The sequence below is a fragment of the Cyprinodon tularosa genome, unplaced genomic scaffold (genome assembly GCF_016077235.1).
Source record: "Cyprinodon tularosa strain WSP-4 unplaced genomic scaffold, ASM1607723v1 ctg43, whole genome shotgun sequence".
Taxonomy (NCBI): domain Eukaryota; kingdom Metazoa; phylum Chordata; class Actinopteri; order Cyprinodontiformes; family Cyprinodontidae; genus Cyprinodon; species Cyprinodon tularosa.
The window spans coordinates 1471713-1492837 of NW_024039152.1; the positions used below are offsets into that span (position 1 = coordinate 1471713).

Consider the following 21125-nt stretch of genomic DNA (forward strand, 5'->3'; position numbering starts at 1 on the left):
GTATTATGTAATTATATGGCAACGTGGTTGTAACCATTCTTAGCCAAAGACTTAATTTATACGGTACATTTATATCCAACACTAGGTTATGAGGAACGTATAAACTTGCTGTATGGTGCATGGAGGAAAAAAATATGTTTTCAGAAGCTGAATAGACCATGAGTTAAAACGTACTGTTGAATCTGTTTGTACTCCCTTTTTAAAGGTCTGATCCTCTTCCCTGATGGCAGCTGGTCAAACAGCTGGTGTCCAGGGTGAAGGCTGTCTGATCTGATCTTTAAAGCTCTGCTGAGGCAGTGAGAGGATGTATAGAGTAGGTAGTGGATTGTGAAGATTAAGGTTTGAACTTTTTTTTTTTTTTATCCATTTTGTTATAGATCTGTTGCATGCAGGGTGGTTCTGCTCGAGAGGAACTACCCAGATTAAAGTCCTCTGTTGCCTCTAATAGATGTTCCTGTATTTAACATCTTCTTGTCTTCCTATAAGCTATGATCAGCTTCCCACTGAAAAGCAGAAACGGGGATAAGCATCTCTACGGCATAGCTCCCACCACTCTTTTGCTTTGGAGAGATGTTCGAGGTGATGTTCTTGGTCCTTGTTATGCTTTTTGTTCACCTTGATTCTATAAAAAAACATCAGGAGCTGTTACAATGCAGAAAGATGAATACTGGTGTCAAACAACTTTGAACTTTGTCATTTATCAATTAGACCTCTAAAGCTATTAATTGCTTGGAATTTTCATATGGGTTATAAAAAACTGAGACAGCTACCTAGGGTCAAAACCCAAAATGCTAAAGCATTATTCTGTGTACTGATTTCAGGCATCAGAGTATAAATTATTTTTTGTTAGGAAGTTGGAAATATACTGTAGATCTGTGGTATTTAGGCTGCTCCTTAAATGTATATGTTCTAGACATATCTGTTTTCGAAAAATAAAAAATGAGATCAATTAAAGATCGCTGTTTTATTATAAAAATTAAAAGATTGCTTTTAATCAAGACTGCTCCCCTAAAAATTTGATGATAAAATGTTTTTATCAACAAATTTCATGCTTTTTTAAATACGTGTATTGTCTCTGGTGTATTTTTTTTCTCCAGTTTTTATAGTTGAGCGCTGAAACTTAAAATATAATTTCATCATTTTAACTGGTTATACACAGGGTGGAGCTAGATGGGGGGCCAGCCAATCATTGGCCACCCTGACCATTTTCTTCCCTCTAATTCAGATGTTTGCAATAGTAATACATTCTAGTGGAATATTCGAAACATTCTTTTATTTTTTTGGTTAATTATACACATCAATATACTAACAACAAAGATAACTACAGAATTCATGCTCTTTTCAAAGCTAGATTTTGTGTTATATGGGGTAAAGATACAATATGTGTCTCTGCAAGTCATCTAGGAGTCTTTAGAGAAATCAAAGATAAATAAAAATGATCAAATAATCAATTTATGTAGATATTAGTGCTTGTAAATATAAATGTTATGCAGAATGTTTACATAGATAAGACTGTAGGAAAGTATAGTTACTTTTTATTTAGAAAATATAAATGTTTTGCTCGTTAATTTTCCTGTTGGAACAGTGTAGATTGACCGTGAGGTTCTGGTGTCGATCCACTTTCGGCCACTTATTGCCTGGCCACCCTTATAAAAAATAAAAATTCTGGCAACGCCTGTCAGGGACTCTATTTACAACGAAAACGGATTCTCTCTATTTAAATTAGTTTGCGTTTTAAAACCATATCAGCGCGTCTATAACTAGAGTATCACAAGAAATCCAGAACAAAAATAAACCTAGGTCCTTTTTATTTTGCATATATTTCTCTGCTATTTTAAATCGCAACAGGGCGATGTTGCAGTGCGTTTCGTCACCAGCTGCTTCGAGATGCGGAAGTGATTCGAGCTGTTCCTCCTCCCCATTGGCTGGTTAGCCCCCGCTTCCAAGCCTGTGATTCTGATTGGTCCTTTTTGGAAAGTAAAGCGTGACGGAGGGGAATTCCCCCGTATAGGACCTCCTGATGACAAACAAAGCTGGTTGGGCTCCCTCTCTGCAGTCACACTGTCCGCTTCTGTCCGACATCGCGCTACCCGAGACACGACTGAAAGTGAGAGAACTGTGCGCACCATGGACAGTGAGTAGTGCCGGTCGCTATTTACTTTATATGACAATGATACAAACCTGTAGGACGATATACAGGGGTTAAAATCTCCTTTTTAGATTTCTTTTTGGTGAAAACAGAAATACATAATATATATATAAAAACAATAGATATCAACTCTACAGTTAAACTTGTGTTAGAACTAGAAATTTTAATTGATCTTTTAGTATTTTAGCTTTTTCTTTGATGCAATATCTGACTTATTTTTTTAAGTTAACAAAAGCTGCACTTATTCTGGATCAAATTATATTATTATAGTAGTAGGATCCGTCTTGAAGAGCTTATAAACATACATGTCTTTATGCCCCTTTATTCTAGGGGTTGATCCAACCTTATAAAATATGTTTCCCTTAAATTCATTATTACTTCTTTTATATTACATCCTTTTTTTGCATTATCAAAGCTAAAAAGTACAAGTTGAAAATCATTCTCTATGTATATATATATATATATATATATATATATATATATATATATATATATATGCAGTATGATTTCACTTCCTCTTTTTTTTTTTTTTTTTTACTGGTAGGGTTTGCTTCTTTTAAGAGACTATAATGATCAGAGTTTTTTTATTGCTTAGATTTACAATAAGTGCATGTATAAGTTGATTAAATAGGTTTAAGCTGCAGGATCAGGTGTATACCTGCTAAACAGGATGCTTTTCTCAATTCATCGTTTTGTTTGTTATGCCCGGTATTTCTCTTTGTTTACTTTAAATTTTTGTATGTGCTGGATTTTCTCTTTGTTGAAAGAGTCGCTCAGCTGTCATCTTAAAGCTGCATTTTTAGTACCTTTGTATGATAATTGGAAAACTGTTAAAGATAAAAAAAAAAAAAACTAAATGCTTCCCAGTTCAGTTTTAGTTCCTCTCTCACACAGATGTCACATGAAGTCAGTTTTGTTTTGAGCAGAAGAGTCAGAGATGGCTTTTCTTTTCAAGATGAATGAGGTTTGATTCGTTAGTTAGCTCCGGTTTCTTCATTTGCAGCTGCAAGGAAACCCATTTGTTCAGTTTAATCATGCAAAATGGTGGTAAAAATGAGTAAATATTTAGGTCCAAAAAGAAAGAAACATACAAATGTGTGAGCTTTTATAGTAATCTTTCTGATCTTTTATCAGGCTTGTCACAAAAAAAAAAAATGCATCTGTCATATTCACTGCGAATTGTGATTCAAGCTCTAAAACTGAGCGGCTCAAAGGAATCCATTTTATCATGTGCAGCCATGTGTTTCCTGTTGTGACCTGTTACAGTAATTCTCCAAAGTGAAACACTGAGCTTTGAGTCTAAACTTTGAGTTCAGATCTTCAAATTCAGAACAAAAAGAAAAACCAGAAAACAACAAATTGGTGTCGTTATAACAATACCATTGCATGTGCAATGGTGCAATCACCAATAATTACTTGGTTGAATTATTTGGTTCGTTAGTATGTTTTAGTTGTCGTGCATTCATCTCAGAGGTTGTTTTTGAGATTATGATGAAGGAAGGATGATACTGGGGATGATGGGTTTTAATGCAGGGTTCCTATCCTGTCTTAAAGAATATGAATATGTTAGAGTTTCCATAGCATGTCCTCAAAGTAGCTTCCATCCGTCTAAGTGTCTAGCCAGTCAATAGTTAGAACCAAAGCTTAAGAAATCTGGAAATTTGGGTTTTGAAAAAAATTTATTTTTTTGAGTAAATAAGGTTAAGTAGAAATAAGGTCAGTTGTAATAACTCAAAATAGGGCAAAGAAATAATCAGACTCTTTACTCTTCCTGCATTTCAGTGCCTGGGCCACTAATCCAGATCTTCGAGCAGCCCAAGCAGAGGGGAATGCGCTTCAGATACAAATGTGAGGGTCGTTCTGCCGGCAGCATCCCTGGCGAGAAGAGCTCCGACAACAACAGGACTTACCCCAGTCTGCAGGTTAGACGGGAAAATCCATTCTGCTTAGAGTTTCCCTAAATTTATGTTTATATTATAGACAGGTTTGAACCTTTTGCATGTTTGTCCATAGATCCAGAACTACTGCGGTAAAGGGAAGGTCCGTGTTTACCTGGTGACAAAGAACGAGCCCTACCGGCCACATCCACACGATCTGGTGGGGAAGGACTGCAAAGACGGATTCTACGAGGCCGAGTTTGGCCCCGACCGCAGAGTGATAGCGTGAGTTCATGTCCAAACTCCTGAGCAGGAGCTTATCATTCATTATCATTCTTCATCAGAACACGGTCACAGATACAGTCACTTTCTCCTTCATGTAAACAGACCGTCGTATTTTCTCTCTTAAAGCGGGATTTTTTTTCATTAATCGGTTAGAAAAGGCTCAGGGTGTCAAACCAGTGACCACCAAGCTGCATCAAAACAAACTTGTTCTGCAGCCTACACACCAAACACACATTTCAACACACACACACACACACCAAACACACATTTCAAAACACACACAGAGCATATTTATCAAACCCATGTCTGTGATGAAGATGGCAATATGGGAATTCCCCAAGTGACATCACTCCCATTGCTTGAGAGAGAGAAAACAAAGTTTATGTGCGAGTACCGTGGCGTGTGTGAGAGTATGAATGAGTCAGGATCTTTTTAGTGCGTGAAATTTGTAAATCCCTCTCAAAGTAATTTATACACACAAAAAAAACAATTTGCAACCTCTGGTCATCCTGTTGTAACGAGTCTAAATCCAAGAAAATATTTGAATGTGAGCGGAATATTTGTCGGAACGTGATACAACCAGACGCGTGGCACAACCGGCGTCACCGCTTTGACTTTTAAACACAAAGGGTTTATTGTGTTGTTTGTTTGTTTTTAAGATATTGCATCACTCAGGTTTCCTAATCATTATGTTATTGACAGTTTCCAGAATCTGGGAATCCAGTGCGTGAGGAGAAGGGAGGTGAAAGATGCCATCCTTCAGAGGATCACAAGAGGAATTAACCCCTTCAATGGTGAGTCCTCTTACTACGTTTTTTGCAGAAATTGTCAATGAAAATATATACATTTATCAGGAATATATATCTTATATATTTACTGAAGATTATTTGAAGTAGACATTCACATATTTGTACCATACAGTAGATGTGTTACCGTTACCACTAATTAAAAATCAGTAAGGTTATGTAGAGTCTTTTATGAGAAGTTTTTTGGCAGGGGGTTTAGGATAAACAGGAAAGAATTCAATGTTTGTAAGACACAAGGAAAGATCTGATTCTCTGCACTCACTCGTCTCATTTAAAGAATCAGAACGCCTTTCTGTGGTCCGGATCTTGTTTTGTCTTAGTAGATTCATTCTGTGGATGACTCATTGACCAAAGTGGAGGAAACACTCTTAAGGAAAGATCCAAAGTTAAACCAACCCACTTTTGTTCAGTTTTTTGTTTTTTTGTTTGTTTTTTTTGTTAGACAAAACATACAGCAAAAATATTTGCAGGAAATTACGAAAAAACCAGCTGAATTTCAAAGTTTATTGGCCAAAAAATAATAATTGCAACCAAATTGAACAGATCAAGGCTTTATCTAGATCAGTCAGGCAAAGCTGTTTTTTTTTTTTTTTGCTCTTTTGTAGTTATTTTTGTTTTTTGTTTCAGTCAGTTTTCACACGGGTCTGGTAGCAGATAGTTTGAGATTGCAAAAAAAGTCAAAGCAATTAAATGTGTTAAAGGTTAGATCAAAGGATGTTGATGTGCCCTACATCAGTTTTGTTTCAAATCTATTTAATGCCCCTGGGTTAATACATTTATAAACTAGATAATATATTCCTTTATCCAGATTCATTGGCTGTTGAACTAAAGCTTTTAACCCTTTTTCACGCTGTGTTAAGAGATGCATTATTGTCAAAATAGCCTTTAAAATCACCTTCTTATAGTCAGAACAGAATGAAAAACTTATTTTCTGCTGGAAATAACTGGAAAAAGGTGGTCTCCTCACACAAGAGCCAAAAGCTCCTCCGATTTTAAGATACGGAAAGAGCTTCTGGTTTTAGAAAACAGACCGAAACAGTAAAAGGAATGAGAGCAGCCTATCGTTCAGGCTTAAAGAGAAAGATCTATCAGTTAAAGTTTCACATCTGTTTTTAGCTTTGATTGGCAATGATGTTAATGTTCTATTTTTGATCTTCTCAGAGCAACTTTCAGCATAGAAATGCCATAAAATAATCCTTGGTTGTTAGCTTTGATCAGCTTACAACCAAATTGGCTTTAAACTTGGTTTATTTTTGTTTAGTTTGGTTCAACAAGCTTTAGGATGGTTTGATGTACAAAATTTTTAAAATGTAACTTTTCAGTTTTTTTTCTTTATCTTCATAAATATAGAGGATTGAGTTATATCTACTTCCTGTATTTAACTTATTCAGCTTTTTAATCACTCACTTCCACAAATGTGTCTCTATTTGTTTGACAAAGCTGTTATAAATATGAACGTCAGTTTAACTGCCGTTGCAACAGCTCTTTCTAAAATCTGTTTCATAAGATGGTTTGAAGGAACATTTCCTCCCTAGTGCTTTATCTTAACTCTTTAATCTTTTTAATGAAAAGTGAATCTTTTTGCTGTTCTGGTTGTTGCATTTGGTTTTCCTGCTTTTGCTACTGAGTAACGGGTTCAAAACAATTCACAAGAAATGTTTTCAAATGTTGGTTGACCCAGTTCTCAGGCAACTGAGGAGATTTTCCTGCCATCAAGTCGTAAATCCGCTACCTCGCCGCTGCGCTATCTACACTGTAGCCATTTCCTCTATCTGCTTTCATTCTGCGGTCCTTTCATGCAGACGCGCAGAAGTTCTCGTGTACAAACAGGCGTTGAGCTACTTCCCCATTCTTGGTCACAGTTGCTCAATTTCAGATCAGTGCAGGAGGCCACGTGAGAGCTGGGAATGCAGGATTCATTAAAAGAGGGAGGGTTAAACTGCGGGGCTTCCCCAGCTCTCAGAGATGAAGATAAATGTCGGGTAGGGAGCTTTAAAAGTCTGTAAAACAGCATTAGCAATTAGGAGGGTTGTTTAGACACATATACTTCACATTTTTGTGTCAATCTGGTCCCAAATATCAAATATTTGCATAATCAGTTGGAAATTCGGCTTCATACCCTGCTGAAATGCACACATTTGTGCCTTTGGTTGGCTCTCTTTGCCTCTGATTCATTGCATCTATGATCTGATGTCTGAAAAACACAGCTCCTAAAACATATGAAACTATGACACATGACTCTCCTGTAATATAAATGAAACCCCTACTCCTGCTAACATTCAACCTCTTTTCCTTTCCCCCCTGACTAATATCGGCAGTTATGATATACGGACATCTCTTTTTGGTTGTGATGGGTTTGAGTTCCAATTATCCATGTAAACAAACATAATTATTCATCTCTTTAGGGTAGAGAAGCAGTAAAATGAACGATTTGTAGTTACAGTTTAGGTCAGTATCAGTATTCATTTCATCATTTGCCTAAATATCATTAATTTTGGACAGTTGTGATAAACTCTTTACTATTATCGTACAAGAGTGAATTGATACAATAAATGACCCAATGTATTTTTAAAACAGGAAGTGGTTGTACAGAATTTTGTTTATCATTTAATTATCTGAAATGTTCATTCAGGTCTAAATGGCTGTAGCTTTCTTCTTTCATAATCCCTTTTCCTACAGTGACCCACTAACATCGGCTGAAAATCAGCCCTCTGCCACCACCGTGCTTTGCAGTTTGTGCACAAACCTAAATTACATTACTTAAATACATTCTTGTACCTTAGGCACCATTTTCTAAATCATTTAGGTGAACATTTTTAAACCTGTCTGCGTGAATTCGACCAATATGCCTGCGCAATACAGCCACAAAGCATGATCCATGTTTTCCAGTTGTTTAAGTTTTAAACTTTGTCGGTTAAAAGAAAATCCAACGGAAATTTTTTATTACTCATTTTTAAACATATCCATAGTTGTATGTTGCGAAAGTATCTCATCGTGGAATAACAATGGTCAAAAAATCCTCTCTCCAGAGACTGATTGTGTCTATTAATTGCTTATGCAAAACATGAAGCTCATATCCAGCATTATGCTTTGCAGCAGCTGAGCCTAACAGGCAGCTGTATGTCAAGACTTGCTACCTAAAGCAGAAGTGATCTGCTTTGAAACTTGGCTGCTTCCTGTGCTGAAAGATATGACGGCCCCCTCCCCTCATGTCCAAAACGCCTGCTTTAAAATCTTTGCTTAGAAAAACAAACAAAAACTATTTTCTCCTGACTTATTGACCCCTTCATTAAAGCAGAAAGACCCACAGCCTCAGATTGCAGATTGGTTCTGAATGGATGACACAGGAACTAGTTTGCTTTCATCTTAAATTTATATAAAATTTCCTAGCTTTAACATGGTGAAAATATAATCATTTAACTCCAACTGAGCTCATGTTTTTACCTTTAACTCGTCTATCGTTGCTGGATTAGCCCACCAAGCCACATAAAGCAGCATTTAGTTTTAAATCAATGCTTCTTACCGTTTCAGTAAGCAAAACATGTGACACTGGTGTTCACAAGATGCAGTAATTTGTTTCTGTATTGCTTTTCAAACTCATTGTCATTTCATTGTGGTTGTGTGGTGGTGCACCTGCCGATGTTTACCTCTGTGACATGACAGGAATCGGCCTTGAGGCAAAGTTCTTAGTTATTGAAACGTGGTCATAACCACTGTGGAAAGTAGTTCTACCTTTAAGTGTACAGCTACTGCTGGAGGGCTGTATACACCCATAATGAGCATACCTTTTAAACAAAGCATTAGGTTTTACTGATTGATTTAGTCTTAGGCTATTAAAATAACAATAATAATGATGATGATAACAATAATATAAACACAATAATATAAATTTGTGTTTACATAACACAAATGCTGTGCTGTATAAAGTTTTATTTTTTTGGCATGTTGTTCTTCACTAAGTAAAAAATTACCTTAAGAATGCTCTATCCATTATAAAGCATGGTGAAGGCTGCATTATGCTGTGGGCCTATTTTGGTGCTAATCATGCTGAGGCAAAGTGAATAGAATTAGAGAGGAGGACTGATTTCTTTTCTGATCAACAACAAAAAAAAAACGCAAACACATTAAAGCTGGATTTGGAGGGGTTAAGTTTAAGCTGCTGAAAGGGCATTATGACCGCTTTAATTGCAACCACTTAAAATCTGGGACTCTGTGTCAGGGGGGAAAAAACTGCTACAATGAACATTCAAAATTCTGCCATTAAAATTGGACAAACATTGAAGCAGAATTAGTCCAGGTGCTCGTTGACTCCGGAAATCTTCTGGTCGACATGCATCTCGCCAAAGGAATCAAGTGTTAGAGGGGATGTATGCCTTCTGGTCCTGCAAGTTAAAGAATAGGGAGTTGGCTGTCTCTATTTCAATTCAGTTTCATTTACTCCACAATAAAGTCACTATTATGCATCCAAACCCCTGTTGTGTTGTCCGTTCTTGTAAAAGATATTTCTTATAAAAGAATAAACTTAATGCCCTTAATGAGTGAATGTAAACTTGTCAACAAACTAATAATAACTAATAACTAAAGAGGTGTCTCTGTTCACCAGGCTGAGCATAGGCTGTTTTTACTTTGAATAAATAAAAAGAAATTAAGAAATTATGCAGGTTGTTTAGCCCTAATTTGTGCATAACTCGTGTAAAACAGTTGGGGGGAAAAAAGCTCTTTGTATGAGGTGTATTATCTCTGCTCAAAAATGTTCCACTGTGGCATTTGGGTAACAAAGATTAGGCTTGATCTGACAGAGAAACCACGCTGAGGGAATCTGTTCTGCTGTCAATATGGTAGACGAAGGAACCCCACTTTTACTTAAAGACTGCTTTTTTGTGTCAGACTTTTCAAATGCATCTGTCCTTCCCAAAAGGTGTTAATTCATTCAGGTATTTTTTTTGTGTTTGCTAATGTTGGATGTAAATCAGGAGGATGATGCAATATTACTGCAGTAGGTTAACGCTTAAAACAGGCATGATGCTGTTTCATCATATTTTTCCTTTTTGTTCCTCCTAATGATTTATCACTCCCAGAATGCATACCTATTTGATCGTATTCAGTCAGAAATACTTTCCTTAGGACCTTGTTGTTAAACTGTGAGAGATGCAGCTATGGCATTTATCTTTGTAATGTTTGCTTTAGCCTCAGACACAGAAACATAAAGTTGCATATCCTAAAAGGTGGAGAAATTGTGAGTCATGCAGTGGAGACGCTTTTTGTGGTTGGACTTGGCACCTACCTACTCTTCTTTTTCGTTCTCACACTCTGCTCCCACAGTCACGCTAAACACTTTTGCCCCAAAGCAAATTAACGCCCTCCCTATCCAGCAACCCCCCCAAAACAACACAATCTCCGTACAACTTTGCTGCAAGCTTTCAAGCAACCCAGGAGGTCGGGTAACCGTGGCCCTACTTTCTTCTCCCCCCTACGCACACACCAACTCTTACCACTGCAGCCACCTACGACCCATTTTCCTGCACCTGTCCGTCCGGCGGCTGCCTCGATCAGCGGCGCGCTCCACCAACAGTGGTGCAAATGTTTATATCAGCCCAGCTTGTTCCGTCTCCATTTAATTTCTCCCTCTTTCGGTTTCTCCACTGTGTGTATCTGCCACCTAGAAACACACAAACCTAGTGACCTGACATAAATCTGAATAGGAGCTGAGCAATTGAAAGGGCTTGTCCAGGAAATAAAGTCAGCAAATAAAGATGCACATGTGCATCTTTGCATTTGGAAAATCTTCAATTTTTCTGAGCACAGCTGATCACCGCTTCTTTCACGTCTTTAGTACATTCATCCCTTCCTTTTAGAGCTAGAAGTAAACAAAACTGTTGGTTCTGTTGACTTTCAGTAAGTTTTAGCTCAGTGATCTGAAGAGGAAAATCCTTTTAACTTGTGCTACAGCACAAATGCTTTAAAATAACATCTTTCAAAATAAAACTTCTAATGCACATGGCACATGTGCATTTTTGCCTTGAATTAAGAAGCTAATTGAGACACTTTGCCAATGGAACAAGACGATTAACATTTAAAATAAGAAAAAATAACATTAGTCTCTTATTCCAAGCGCATAACATCTAATTATCTTATTTTAAGACAGTTTTATTCACTTCTGGAACATTTTTGCAGCAAATACTTTACAGATTGCCTGCTCTTCTACTTCATAGTAGATTGCTAGTCTAGTGAATATGGGTGTGTGTCAGCACAATGTCAAGAAGGACATCCTACACCGATGGGAATTGAAAGGCAATTCGTAATCCTAATGAGTCTGGGAAGGGCTTGTGCACTAAGTCATTTCAATTTTTTTAAGTAATTCTTCAGTGAGATATATTAGTCAAAGATGGAAAACATTTCAGACACTTTGAACTTGAACTGCAATTGGAGAAAGATGGAAGAGATATGGCTCCTTTGGATGGGTTAAAGTAGAAATGGCTTCTGTCTAAACCAGAAATGGCAGCAGGCCACCTTATCTCAAAGTCATCCATTCCACAGCTGAGCTTAAACAAAACATTAAGCAGATATTCCCCATAATGGCAGCAAATCTACAACCACATCCCTGAAAGATAAAGGAACCATTATGTTACAGTGGACCAATCAGCATCTAAACCTGTGGTGATAACCCTAATAGTGCTGTGCAGAAGAAACATCTGCAAACCTTAATAAACTGAAGCAAAACCAAATACCAATAAAGTCAATGTCAAATTTATTTATATAGCACTTTAAAAACAGGTATAAAACTGCACCAAAGTGCTTTACAGGAAAGATAACATCAAATTAACAAAAACAGAATGTGAAACACTGCTTCAATTAAAAGCCGAAGAATAAAAATAAGTTTTAAGAAGCAATTTAAAATGATCCAGGCTGTGGGCGGATTTAATTTGAAGAGGTAATTGGTTCCACAAAATTGGAGCAACAACAGAGAAGAACCGATCTCCTTTCCTCTTGAGTCGAGTCCGAGCAACTTTCAGTAATAGTTGATTATTAGAGCATAGACTTCTTGACACAGACTGGAATTTAAAAAGGTCTCTAAGATAAGAAGGAGCTAAATCATTTAAGACTTTATAAGTTATTAAACGAATCTTAAAATCTCTTCGGTAAAAGACAGGCAGCCAATGTAAAGAGGCAAGTATAGGCCTTATATGGTCACGCTTCCTGGTTCCAGTAAGAAGCCGAGCCGCTGAGTTCTGGATCAATTGAAGTCGCTTCATCTGTGATTTATCCATGCCTCTATATAATGAATTGCAGTAATCCAACTGGGATGTAATGAAAGCATGGATAAGTCCTTCAAAGTCCTTAAAACAAAAATAGGATTTAATTTTTGCTAAAATCAGCAGGTGATAAAAACTTGATGTAACAACAGAGCTAACTTGTTTATCTAGCTTTAAACAGCTGTCGAAAGTAAAACCAAGATTTCTAGCAGAGGTCTGACAAAACCGAGCTAAAGAACCAAGAATCAGATCTGGATTTGTAGCATGAAGATTCTGACCAAATAATATAACTTGAGTTTTACTTTGATTAAGGTGAAGAAAGCTTTGTTCCATGCAAGATTTGACTTCAGCTAGACAATCTATCAATAGCAGAAGAGATTCATTTTTCCCATTTTGTAGTTTAAGGGGCATATAAATCTGAAAATCATATGCAAAAAAATTAAAAGAAACACCAAACTTATGGAAAATCTGACCAAGAGGCATTAAATACAAAATAAACATAATAGGACCTAGAATTGAGCCTTGGGGAACGCCTTACTTTAAAGGTTTGGCCTCAGAACAGCATTGGTTAAGATGAACTGAAAAAGTTATCTTTTCTAAATATGATTTAAACCATTCAAATAAAAGTAATCCAACTACTTTAATTGCTGCAAAACTTAGTTGAACTCGCTGTTGGATCATGGTCGGAATTGAAAGTTGGGGATAGACTGAGAGGTATTGACTGAGTCCGTTATCCTCATGAACTTTTGATCAAAGGTTGAATCTTAACAGGGACCTTAGAAAATATTCATGTGTGACTGTGAGCAGGGAGGCTTGACTGCAAGAAGACATTTTAGCAGTTCCTCTTTTTTCTGGTACTGAGGTACTGAGAAAGATGGAGGTCAGCTTTGCACTAAAAAGGTCCACAGTATTCACTCTGCTAATTGGTAACTCTATTAATGTCAGATAGCTGCAGGAATCTTTAAAACATCTCAACGCTGCAACTTAAAAAGGCGCAATAAAAGACATTAAAGAAAAAAAAGACTTGTCCCACCACTTTCACACACGTCAACAGCCACCGTGGTCACTCGTGCAGGGAGCCTCATCTTTTGCTTTCTGTGTCACACAGACACTTCTTTTCCACTCTGAGGTGACGTTACACGGCGTCACCGTGGTGACAGGTTGTAGGCGGGGATGGCCTTGTCGTGAGCGCAGCAGATAGAAATTGAGAGGTGGAGGAAGATAGAGTAGGCAAATGTGAAAGCCTGATGTCGACGCGTGGGCGTCTCTCAGTGACTGCTTTCCCTTTAAGGTGTGTGTGTGTTTGTCGAATGTGAGGGCGGTATGTGTGACGCTCGCATGTTGATATGCGTGTCTGTTTGAAGAAGACTGTACAGGCAGAGCAGGGAGAAAAAAGACGCACATTTGAAATTTGGATGACAAACCTGAGGGTTTTTATTTTTTTTTATTTTTTTTTTACAGCATACAGTTTATTTGCTGAGTGATGCCTTTGCAATATTTCCCTGTTCCAATATGCTAATATGCTAATATTTTACAAGGTACAAGAAGGATAAATATATTCTTACAATCTAAAACAACAAAACTTTGAAATTCAATATCTAACAAAAAAAAACCTCCATAGGAGGTCTTGGTTTAAAAAAATAATACCAACACTTTACATTTATTTTATTTTATTTTATTTTTTTACTTAAAATAACCAGCAAATAATATGTTTGGGTTAATGAACAAAAATTGTAGAGTCTTGTTTTTCAACATATATATGCAAGCCCCCCAAGTAAAGGTTTGTCAGCTTCCAGTTTTAAGTTGCAGCTGAAGAAACACAAACAATAAATTATTAGTGCAAGGAAGATTAGAGAGGTTAGTTACTGCCTACTCTTTGTGGCCTTTTGCAATTTTTTTATTTTTTTTTTCCTAAACAAGACCAGAACTTGTGGCTTGCTCTCCCCAAAACCTGCAGCTTACTTCCGCAGAGGCTTCAGATTACTCGCTAGTTGCTTTATTGGAATATGCAGGTTATTTTTTTCAGTATTTTTTGCCCAAACATAATCAAATTTTTTCACTAAAGAAACACTATACCATATACTGGTTACTCTCTAGAACTTACCCAAATCTCACAGGTTACTTTGGCTGTTTTAGCTGTGTTTGATGTAACAACATACCGATTACTTTCACAGAATTTACACTGTTGTTTTCTAGACAGTTGTTGGTTATACTAGAAATTTGCAATTTTCTTTTTGGATTTTTTTTTTAATAGCCACAACTTACTGTTGGAACATCTCAATATTAAGAGAAAATACACATTTAAAAATGTGTATTTTTAAATGTGTATTTTCTCTTAATATTGAGAAACTGTCCAAACTTGAACTTGTCTTAATTTAAAATGAACTTGCTCAACCTTCAAATAATCTTTAGAAAACATACATGCTACTTTCTAGCAACTAGCTAATTGTTTTAATGAAACTTTTATTTTGTAGTATTTTGTAAATTAAAAAAAATGTCAATTTCTTTCCTAAAAAAATAATAATTTCCTTTTTTTGAAGTTATAGGTTACTTTTTAAATTCACTTAAACCTAAAGGAGACTTTCGCAGAAAAAAAAAAAATGCTGGTTTCTGGTAACTTACCAGCTCCTTCCTCAATGTCACTTTTACTAAACATGCGTTTCATTTTCCGATAACCGGCGGTTTTTCATTGATGTAAATCATAACTTTTAGATTACTTTAAAAAAGCTTTAATTTACAAACTATTTCATTCAGTGAGCTTATCCATAACTTGCAAGTTCATTCAACTCAATTGGTATGAAATTCAGGGTAGTAACTAGTAATTCAGGGTTATTTTTACAGATCTTTTTGAAATTTACTGAATTTACAGAGTAGTTCCATGCATAAAATTCTTACATTTTCTATAACTTTTCAAGAGCATACACATTTTTTTGAATAAAAATAGTTACAGCTTACTTTACTGTAGACTTAAGATCACTATTTAAACCTATAGATGAATTTTCAGGAAACCATTTGTTTTCCTGACTGGTACCAAGAAAGGACCGTTTACCTTTATAGAGACTAAATGTTTGAGTGCTTTACTTTTAGAGAGGCACAAACAGTTCGGTTCCTTGGTTTTCATGCATATTATTATTTACTATGCGAGTATATTTTTGGGCTTACACCACTTCTACCTCTCCATGTGCCCTCAGTGCCAAGGGAGCAGCTGATGCAGATGGAGGAGTATGACCTGAACGTGGTTCGCCTGTGCATCCAGGTTTTCCTGCAAGATGAACATGGCCACTACACCAGAGCACTCAACCCGATCGTCACAAACCCCATCTATGACAACAGTAAGTTTGGACTTCATCAAACATACCATAATCACATCACACTAGATGGTTAGAAGTTATTAACAATAGGTCAAAAAGAATCATGTATTTACTTTAAGCTAAGTCTGAACGTTTTTACACTGAGGGTTTAAATTAATAGGTGAGACTGATGTAACTTTAAGGCCATATATATTTATGTCTAACACTGTTGTTCATATGCTGTTGCCCTCTAAATTTACGATTTGGTTACAGAAAGGTGAAAACACTGAGACTTGCTAGAAACGGCACCTCAAGAGTTTGTCTTAAAACCTGTGTGCTTCTGTCCAGTCTATTTTTTTACCAACACGGTTTCACATACAGAAAGAGGAAGTTCTTCATGCACACCAACCCTCAAACAACACAGTTACCATAGAGCACTTCCTCTTCTGAAAGCAGACATCAGACATGTGACCTAACTCGCTTGTACCTCAGCTGTAAACGTTCTGTTTTTACCTCAAAGTAGAGGCACCTATTTAAGCAGTTATATTGGCTACTGCGAAGTCAAGTAGAAATATTAACTAATAAATAGGTCCACAAATAACCCTTCTGTCCATGATACATTGTCTTGCATGTTAATATTTAATTTTATGAAATCAGGAGCCCCGAACACAGCTGAGCTGAGGATTTGTCGGGTCAACAGGAACAGTGGAAGTGTTAAAGGAGGTGATGAGATCTTCCTGCTGTGTGACAAAGTACAAAAAGGTACAAACATTGACTGTTCTGAATATCCGCTCTTTATTTATCAAATCCGTTTGTATGTGTTTTTATTGTTTCTCCTCTAATTTGCATATTTTTCTCTACATGCATCTCTCAAATCTACTCATTCATCTCGCTTTTCATTCCTATTTGTGCCCATCTCTATGCATTTGGCACTAGTTTTCAGTAGCAATACATAACAGTCTGAACTTACCAGTTGCTCTTCTGAACTAAAAAGTTAGTTTCATTGATTTTTTTTAAGCAACTATAGAGTTATATTCCATAAATGCACAAGTTACTTTAGATTAACTTACTAGTTGTTTTCAGAAACTTGCAGTTTTCTTTACTGGTTGTTTATTATCAGTTACTTTCTGGGAATCTAGTTTTTTTAACCATGAACTTGCAGGTTACCTCATGGAAAAGCAGATTACTAGTTTTTGTGATAATGGGATATTTACTAAAACTGAACTATCACTTAGTTGTAAATTGCAAGTTGCCTTGAACCTTCCAACACATTACCTCTAACTTTTTAGAAGCACCGTAATTACTTTTGTAGAACATAGTATGAAAGTAAAGATTGCAATCAAAAAGTCTGTATTTTGCCTTCCAAAACTTAACTGAAATGTACAAGTTAGTTTAAAAGAACACACTTTTTGCTAACCTAAGGGTTAGTTCTAAAAGATATCCCAAAATGAAAACCTACATTAAAAAAAGAAGCAACTTGAGGGTTGCTTTCCAGGAACTTGCAGGTTACTTTCTAGAAACTTAATAGCTACTTTCCTGAGCTTAACCCAAATTTCTATCACTGATATTGCGTTAAGATTAAAAGCATATAAACTCGAAAACTCTGGTTAATTTCTGAGAATTAAATTTTACTTTTTGAATAAATATTTATGGATTTATTGGCTATTTTCTGAATTTATCTGGAGCTTAGATAATTTTGACAGAAGTTGTCAGAATACCTTATTAGCTTAGTAGCTTATTTTCTTACTTTCCTAGAACCTGCTGGTTAGCTTCAGAGAACAAACCACCTGGATGCAAGAACTTAGAAAGAATTTACAGGTTACCCTCATAGAACCACAGACTGCTTTTAGGAAAGTTCCAGAAATGTAGCTTTACATATTGTAAAAGGAACTAATCTATTATGTATTGCTACTATCATCTCATAATCTCATCAACCCATCGTCTTCCCTCCCGACAGATGACATTGAGGTGAGATTCTTCTCATCTAATGGATGGGAGGCCAGAGGTTCTTTTTCCCAGGCTGATGTTCATCGTCAAGTGGCGATTGTGTTCAAGACTCCGCAGTACTTTAACACCAACATAACCGAGTCGGTGACTGTGCAGATGCAGCTGCGCCGACCCTCGGATCAGGAAGTGAGTGAACCGATGGATTTCAGATATCTCCCTGAAAACAAAGGTAAGCACCAATCCCTGAAAAGAAACCCACAGTTTTTTACCGTATGACGCCGCCTGTTAAACTAGGGCCCTTTGTTTAATGAAGCATTCTGTCTTCTTGATAGATCCTTACGGCTACAATGAGAAAAAACGCAAAATTGAGGACTTATTTAGGAGATCTGGATTTACAGGTATAAAAACTAATTCTGTACATCAAGTGCAACCCATCTGGAAAAAGTACACTACAGACTGTATGCATTTTTAATTGTTCACTCACAGTTTCTCTGTAATCTTTAGGTGGTTCTATAACTGGTCTTGCAATGGGCAGGCCAAAGGCCGTGCCAGTTAGTGGAATGCCTCACATGAGAAAAGGTAAAAAAGTTTTATCTTAAACTCCATATCTTGTTAATGGAAATATAAAATCAGCTAAATCAGAGTTCTGTGTGATGCTGCACTGCTTCTGTACTAAAATCTATCTTTCCTTTTAATCAGACCATAACAGCATGTACATGAGGCAGCAGCCGCATACGATGCAACAACAGACCGCATTATTCAACCCATCCTACCAACGGGCAGATCAGTCCACCAGTGCCATGATGACCTCATCCCAGGCTCATAATTTACCACTTGGGAGTTCATGGGCTAACCACAACCCCACCATCTCAATGGACACGGTCACCATAAACCCATCAGGATCAATGAGCAACTACCCGAACAGCAGCAGGCAGCACCAGTCGAACCATGGATCTGGATACACCCAGAAACTGGATCACACAAGCTGTGAAAACAACGCCCTCCCGCAGCTCTCCATCGGGGATTTGCAGTGTCTGGATACAGGTACTCAGGCAAATGTGATGAACCCACAAGAGTCTCAGCCAATGTTCCAGCAACAGCATCAAAGAGAGGATCTTAACTCTGACACCCAGAACCAAATGGCCAACCAGAACCAAGGTATTCAGAATATGTGGCAAGGCTTTAGTACCATCCAGACAGTCCACAATAACGGCAACAACTTCAGTGGATCAGGACCTGGAGGTGGGCCCCAGGGCTTTGGTTCCCTCTCCTTCCTGGACACAACGTCAGGGGACGATTTCCTCAAGAACATTGTTGGAGGGACTAGCTTCCAGTGTAAGCAGGAGCCCCAGGTCTCTGTTGGACAAGATGGAAGCAGCACTCTAATGCAGTCCCAGAGAGAGAGCCATGGAAATACTTACACCAACCTGCTCCCTCGTCCCATGAGCAACGGTGCCAATATGGATCACAGACGGCAAGATGTCAGTGGCATCACACAGCCTCTTACAAATCTCCAGATGCCCTTTGGGAGCAACAGCGTCACCCAAGAGGTCCACTATGCAAATCTGGCTGACTGGTTTAAATCTTCGACAAGTAAATAAGATTGAAATAATTTGGTATCAAGAGATTTTCCAAAGCCAGAGTTTTTTTGCAAAGCATTTTTTGCGAAGCCCGTAAGGCTCGTCTGGCATCAGCTTGGGTTGTTACAGAAGCTGTTAGATGACCAGCCTTCGCAGCCAGTTTGGCATAGAGCCAGACATTACTTTAAAATTACACAGTTTATCGTTATGGAAGAGCTTTTCAGCAAATCATGCTAGATATTAGGTCGACTTCAATTTTAGACATTTTCTTTTGAACTGATCTAGCTTACAGCAAGCGGACTTTTCAAATTTAGATGATTAGCAATGCTGGAGAGGATACAGAACTGGGTCTCTGCAGTTTGTCATCGGCTCTTGCTTCCAGCTGCTGGTGTTTTGGGAACGTGTTAGCATAGGCGGGCTAGCATGACTTAAGATGGTTTTTGTAAGATACGAAAATATAAACGGACTAACCGTTCTTTACACTGTATTGGTGAGCTGGTCTAACAGCCTTCAAGCCAAAGTCAAATGTTTGAAGAAGTGAATGTACTTTCTTTATTTTTTTTCCTGTCTTAAGCGAAGTTGAACTTTTGTAAGCATATCAACTGCTAAATGATATGTGGAATTTTTTTTATTTTATATTATATATATGTAAATATAAATAATATCTCTTAATTTCTTTGGATGTTACTGAAAGTACATTGATGCTGGTTTATATATTTTTTATTGCAGAGCATTGCTGTTAGGTGCACTCTGTCCATACAGGTTAGCCACATTTGAGAGTAAAAGCAGTAATTGTACTGAAACACTCAAGAACTGGCAAGGTACTGAAATTTCCATTGAGGAAATGGAGGAAGGCACAGTCAGTGGTGTCTCTTCTTTGTAATGACTATGTCATATCAGTGATTGCATGTGTTATTCAGAGTTCTCAGAGCATTTCTAACATGTGTTTTTCTACTTTCAAATGCCACTTGTATGTTTCATTGTTTTGGTTTATTCGGTTGAATGTTTTAGTGATGTTTCCTGAAGGCATCCTGTTTATGATAATTGTGACCAATGGGATGTTGCTTTCTTTCTTGCTGCCTTACAGTGGGTTTTGGGGGCTTAATTGGAAGCATCTATTTTGATGAACACTGTCAAAGATTTGATCATTAACTGATTTGTGGTTTTGTAAACTTTAATTTCTTAATAAATGATAAATTTGTATTTTTACATCTTTTGTTATTTTTACATACAGTCATTTTTCAAAACCTTACTAGGTTAAATCTACCCTTAATACGGCTTTCATGCAGCCATCATTTATTAAGCAAAGAGGAAGCCAAAAAAAAAAAACTAGAAAATAAGTACAGATGGTCTTTTTAACCATATGGGAAAAAGTAGCAGTTATATATTTTAGTTTAATCTCAACTGGATTACCTGTAGGAAATAAATACATGTTTAGTCAGTTAGGGAGCCAAGAGAGAGATCAGCAATGATCTTAGCAAAGTGTTGTTCACTGTCAGATTTTTTTAGATTCTTCTTTTTATGGTCATTTACACTGGAAAGCATTTAGACATAACTTAGATAATCAAACTTCCATTTAATGGATGCCCCATTAAATTGATCTCAATATCAAGCTATCCATAGGTCAGAGAAATACAAAAACAAACCACCCAAAAGTTTGCATGTTAACACTCTATACAGAATTAACCCTTTAACAGCCTTGTCCAACTGCAGCCTGCGTTTTCCTATTAAAATGATCAATCATTTGGTTGCCCCGGCTCTTAAAGTATAACCAGTAATCCTTTGGACCAATGAGATCAAAATACAAATGTTTGGCAACAGTTTGCAGTAAATATAATATAGCATATCCGCTCAAGCGACTCATGCTGACTGTCAAGCACGATAGTGGAAGGGTGGTGAAATGGGCTGCCTTGCAACAACAGGAACTGAACGCATTTC

General features: G+C 37.0%; 1 protein-coding gene across 1 annotated transcript; it reads left to right on the forward strand.

Annotated features, from left to right (window-relative positions):
• The first annotated feature begins 2005 nt into the window (after positions 1 to 2005).
• Positions 2006 to 20396, forward strand: rel (v-rel avian reticuloendotheliosis viral oncogene homolog). The gene is made up of 10 exons (XM_038299470.1): positions 2006 to 2134; positions 3932 to 4071; positions 4163 to 4311; positions 5014 to 5105; positions 15562 to 15702; positions 16318 to 16422; positions 17618 to 17836; positions 17940 to 18005; positions 18112 to 18186; positions 18307 to 20396. Exons 1-10 carry the CDS (start codon positions 2128 to 2130, stop codon positions 19206 to 19208), a joined length of 1896 nt encoding a protein of 631 aa, XP_038155398.1. The 5' UTR covers positions 2006 to 2127; the 3' UTR covers positions 19209 to 20396.
• Positions 20397 to 21125: the final 729 nt, after the last annotated feature.